The sequence below is a fragment of the Mus caroli genome, chromosome 13 (genome assembly GCF_900094665.2).
Source record: "Mus caroli chromosome 13, CAROLI_EIJ_v1.1, whole genome shotgun sequence".
NCBI classification, from domain to species: Eukaryota; Metazoa; Chordata; class Mammalia; order Rodentia; family Muridae; genus Mus; species Mus caroli.
The window spans coordinates 16,881,534-16,886,840 of NC_034582.1; the positions used below are offsets into that span (position 1 = coordinate 16,881,534).

At 41.2% G+C, this 5,307-nt stretch overlaps 1 protein-coding gene across 1 annotated transcript; it reads left to right on the forward strand.

Moving 5' to 3' along the window:
- Positions 1-2,759: 2,759 nt before the first annotated feature.
- Positions 2,760-3,748, forward strand: LOC110308646 (olfactory receptor 2B2). The gene has a single exon (XM_021181067.1). The coding sequence runs from the start codon at positions 2,792-2,794 to the stop codon at positions 3,731-3,733; it is 942 nt and encodes a 313-aa protein (XP_021036726.1). The 5' UTR covers positions 2,760-2,791; the 3' UTR covers positions 3,734-3,748.
- Positions 3,749-5,307: the final 1,559 nt, after the last annotated feature.

Below are 5,307 nucleotides of genomic sequence, written 5' to 3' on the forward strand. Positions count from 1 at the left end.
GACAAATACTTTTGCTCTTCCTTGTGCCATGACTGTGGAGCATGAGAGGATTTTACACATCACAGTCACTAATATATTACATTGTTAACAAAGGAGCTATAAGTTATGTCTCTCAGGATGAGGGGTCCATTCATTAGAAGTGTATCACCTAATTTTCTCCCCTTTATCTATAATGAGGCTTCTTAGCGAGGTCATCTCTTGGTAATGTTTCTCAGGTTAAACATCAGAATCAAGGGCCCTGGTGGGTCACTGGCCATGTTGGAGCAGGAAACACAAGCAATGTCCTTATTGTCTCCTTGGCAATAATAATACAGAACTCATGTCATGCCCTAGCACTGGGTAGGGAGACTTTACAGTTTATCCAGTAAGGAGCCAGTTTGAAAGTGAAAGTAACCATCAGTTTCTGTCCCAGGACAGCAAGTCCTAGACGAACTGAGACATAGACTCACTCTAATTGTATGGACTTGGAGACGGTGTGATTTAGTCTTGTAATACAAAGACATATAAATTCTATATTATGTTAGTGAAGACCTATACCCAGCACATGGGAGGGTAAAGCAGAAGGATGATGCCAACCTCAGCTATAGATCAAGTGTGAGGCTAGCCTCGACTACATAAGGTCCTATGTGAAAACAAACATAAAAACAAAAATGAAATTCCGAAGTATGTGAAATTTATTTTTACTAATGTTTATCCTGCTCTTTCTACCTGGTTCTCACATTTTTTTGGCAATGTGTACGTTTGGCTAAGAGAATGAATGTGTTTCTGCCATCCACACTTTAAATGTCCTCATAGATTCATACTGAATTATAAGAAAGTAGTGAGTTAAGGAAATTATATTTCTTATGGAGATTTAAACCTGATGGTGATTAAAGTCTTAACTAAAGTTACACTAGTTTGAAAATAGAAACCCAAATAAATTGGGGAGTAAAGCAATTAAGAATTTCATAAAGGAAGGACGCGCCTATTTTAAAACAGAGCACACAACTGGCAGATTAGTAGGCAAGATTGGTTTGCTTCCCAGGGATATGGGGCTCTTCTGCATCCCTCAAGGTAAGTTTTAATTTGTATACTACGATTTAAATATTGTATGCTGTATATTCTTTAAATGGGTGGAATTGTACTATACAACTCTTCAGTATCATATTTTCACTTAAAACACACACACACACACACACACACACACACACACACACACTATTGGGAATCTAGCTAAACTTTGGCAAATGCTTCTACTACCCTGCCTGTAGGCCAGGGCTCTGCCTTAGAACTGCAGCACAGCTAACCAGGGAGTGACCGTGCATATCTATTTACTGCACTACCGAGTGGAGGCAGGAGAAAGTTGGCCTTCAGTTACCAGAAAATTTCACACAAGTCTAGAAACTTGTCTAAGAGAAAAACTTAAAACTTAATCTCTTTAAAACTGATCATATATCTCAAAAAAAATTTTTTTTTCCTGATTTTTCAAGACAGGGTTTCTCTGTGTAGCCCTGGCTGTCCTGGAACGCACTCTGTAGACCAGGCTGGCCTCAAACTCAGAAATCCGCCTGCCTCTGCCTCTCAAGTGCTGGGATTAAAGGCATGCGCCACCACTGCCCAGCATATCTAAAATTTCTAAAAGGAGAGTGTAAGGGAACGCTTCCTAGGGAGTAAGTGCTCTGGAATGAGTAGAAAAACCTAGCACCCTTCACTAACATTTTGATAGATCGGACTAAAGCTGAAAAGCATAATTTCGGATAGCGATGAACTCACAGAGTAGGTTGGATAATCACTGAGAATTGTTTGGGACGCATACATTCTTTACTGCCAGTCCTGTCACATAGGTACCTGCAGAAAATGTAGAGCTATGAATAGTTTTTCAACGCAAAGCATCCAGCACTCTGTCACAACTGTTTCCTTAGCTGCTGGGATTAAAGCTGACTGCTGGGATTGTCACACACCCACTTGTGCTGCTGACCCCTAGGAGAGTGAGCTCTGTAAAAGCTCCAATTGAGTCTCCTGAGCTCCTCAGTCCTTCCCTCACTGTGGCTGCCTGATTCACACTCCTCTGTTCCCACCCAGAGTCAGGCTCAGCGGGGCGCATGTGTGATTCTCCAGAGTTCGGAAAATTGTATAAATGAGGAACCTGAAGATCATAGGACAAGAAACATTCTCAGAGGATGTAACTGGTTACAGAAGAGGGTTGGGAGTGCATGAGCCAGACCTGCCAGCCTCAGATGTCACAGGAGCAAACAATCCTGTGTAGATTCTCCACATGAGAGTAATAGAAAAGTGACTAAGCATTGTGTCTGAAAACTTACTACAGATGCTATCATATCTGCATTTATTTGAAGGAAGGGCAGGAATAGTGGAGAAATGAGATTTAAATAATTTTCACCAATGCCAGCGAACAGAGACTCTCACTGATTCTGAGGAGAAATTAAACTGGATTCAAATAACAGGAGCAATAGATGTGCCTGGTAGAAGATACCTGGTAAAGAGACCAGAGAACAACCTATCTATAACATAGCAAACCCCAGAAAGTTTCTGTGACAGTAGAAACTCATAAAGTGCTGTAACCTTGAAATCACATTGGTAAAAACTGTTAGGAATAGAAAAACAGCTCTGAAAGGTTTGACAGACACTTAAACCTCTGTCAATACATTTTCACCCTAACAGGATCACTTTGTGAATGCACAAAATTCTCCAGAGTCATCACTTCATAACCATCACTTCATGACACATCCAATAAGCATGTCCACCAACTTATAACCCTTTGTGCTCCAGCGACTCGGAGGCTGTACCGTTTAATATGAGTGTGGCCAATGAGAGCATCTCACGGGAGTTCATTCTCTTAGGGTTTTCAGATCGGCCATGGCTGGAGCTGCCACTCTTTGTGGTGTTTCTAGTGTCCTATATTCTGACCATCTTTGGAAATATGATGATCATTCTTGTGTCCCGCCTGGATTCCAAACTCCACACCCCCATGTACTTTTTCCTCACTAACCTGTCCCTGCTGGACCTGTGCTACACCACAAGCACAGTCCCACAGATGCTCATCAACATATGCAGTACCCGGAAGGTGATCAGCTATGGTGGCTGTGTGGCCCAGCTTTTCATTTTCCTGGCCTTGGGTTCCACGGAATGCTTTCTCCTGGGCGTCATGTCCTTTGACAGGTTTGTAGCCATCTGTCGGCCTCTCCACTACTCAGTCATCATGCACCAGAGGCGCTGCCTCCAGTTGGCAGCTGCATGTTGGATCAGTGGCTTCAGCAACTCAGTATTACAGTCTACATGGACCCTTCAGATGCCACTGTGTGGACACAAGGAAGTGGACCATTTCTTTTGTGAAGTCCCTGCCCTGCTCAAGTTGTCCTGTGTGGATACAACAGCTAATGAAGCAGAGCTGTTCTTCATCAGTGTGCTGTTTCTTTTAATACCCGTGACCCTCATCCTCATATCGTATGCTTTTATTGTCCAGGCAGTGTTGAGAATAAGATCAGCTGAAGGTCGGCGAAAGGCATTTGGGACATGTGGCTCCCACCTCATCGTGGTAGTCCTTTTCTATGGCACTGCCATCTACATGTATCTGCAGCCACCATCCCCTACTTCCAAGGACCGGGGGAAAATGGTGTCTCTCTTTTATGGGATCATCACACCCATGCTGAACCCCCTCATCTACACACTCAGGAACAAAGAGGTAAAGGGAGCGTTCAAGAGGTTGATGACAAGGATCATCCTGAGTAGAAAATAAGGGATGCCTGAGTAATAGCCCTATTAGCATAAGTTTTTACAGCCTGATACACTATATTGTTTCCTTCTATACTGAACTATTGTGATGCTTTCCATCAAATAAAGTCTTGCTGATAGAGGACTATATAGTGTTGGCGTGCCTGGATATATTCATTTGCAAGCCCTGAGAAGTGACTCTTTATGATTTTTCCAACCTGCTATCCCTACAAGCTACATATTTTCAAGTTTTATACCATTTGTGTGCTTAGTGAGGATTCCTAGACATCTCAGGATATAAAGTAAAAATCTGAGAATCCTTTCTACAAAAACACTGCATTTAATATCCATGCAGATACACGGTCATGTCCATAAACATGCATTGCACCCTTTAAACATGAGCAGAAGCTCTAACAGAGGTCTGTAATGCTAGCTCGAGACTCATCTTCTTGAGCCCTGGGTGAAAGTTTAGCATTATCTCCACACCAACACAATTTAAAATCCACAGAGAACTGACCCCAATAGTTTATTTTAAAATTTCCATAATTTTCTTTCTATAGTCTCTACCTCTATTAAATTGAGGATATATCCCATTTTAATAAAGTAATACTTTAACCTTGAGTCAAAGCTCTTCTTGACATTTTTAATGATATCTCCTATATACATATCATCTCTTCTTGTTAACCTCTAAAGAATCCATAGTTTGATTCATTTTAAAAAGCACTCCACAATGATGTCCACTCCTGTTCGCTGTACTTTTCTTTTAAATTTTTATTTCATGTGTATTGCATGTGTCTCTCTGTGAAGGTGGTGGATCCCCTGGAACTGGAATTAGAGACAGTTGTGAGAGGCCACGTGGGTACTGAGAACTGAACTGAGGTCCTCTCAAAGAACAGTGAGTGCTCTTAACCACAGAGCATCTCTCCAGCCCCACTGTACTTTTCGTATGCAAGAACATTGTTTTCTATTTGTTAATTCCCTTGAGTCAGCAAGTCTGGAATGAACACTTCTCTCATATTGCTTTCATAATTCAACAGTGCTGAAGAAAATCCACACTAAAGGCCATAACTGATCATGTATATTATATGTTAAACTATCATTAATTGCTTCAATTCCTTTTCAACCAAACTTATCTTAAAACCAAAAAATTCAGGAAACATTTACACTGTGTCCTACAATGCTCAGTGTTTCTAGCACAGTAGGTCTGATGTAGGGCTGAGAACTTGTCTTTTTACAAATCTGAAGAAAAGTGTTGATGTTCCCTAGCTGGAATCAGACATTAATGAACTATTCTACTAACAGTTAAAGAAAATAGCAATTATACTGAGCATCTATTCTTTATTTCTATTAATGGGAATTAAAAAGAAAAATGGGAGAGAACATTGAAAGTGTATTTTGAAAACTGAGAGGACATTTTCCAAGGAAAGTGCACTCTTATCTTAAAGTCCAAGCAAAGGAAAGATCAAGTTTTCAGAGACAATTTTTTCGTATCATTTCCAAGTCAGTGTCAGTGCCTTTTAGAGATCTGTGAGGAGCTGGGTGTTGTGGCTTTCACGGGCAGGATGCCAAGGAGAAAGCCACTGAACACCTCGCTCCATC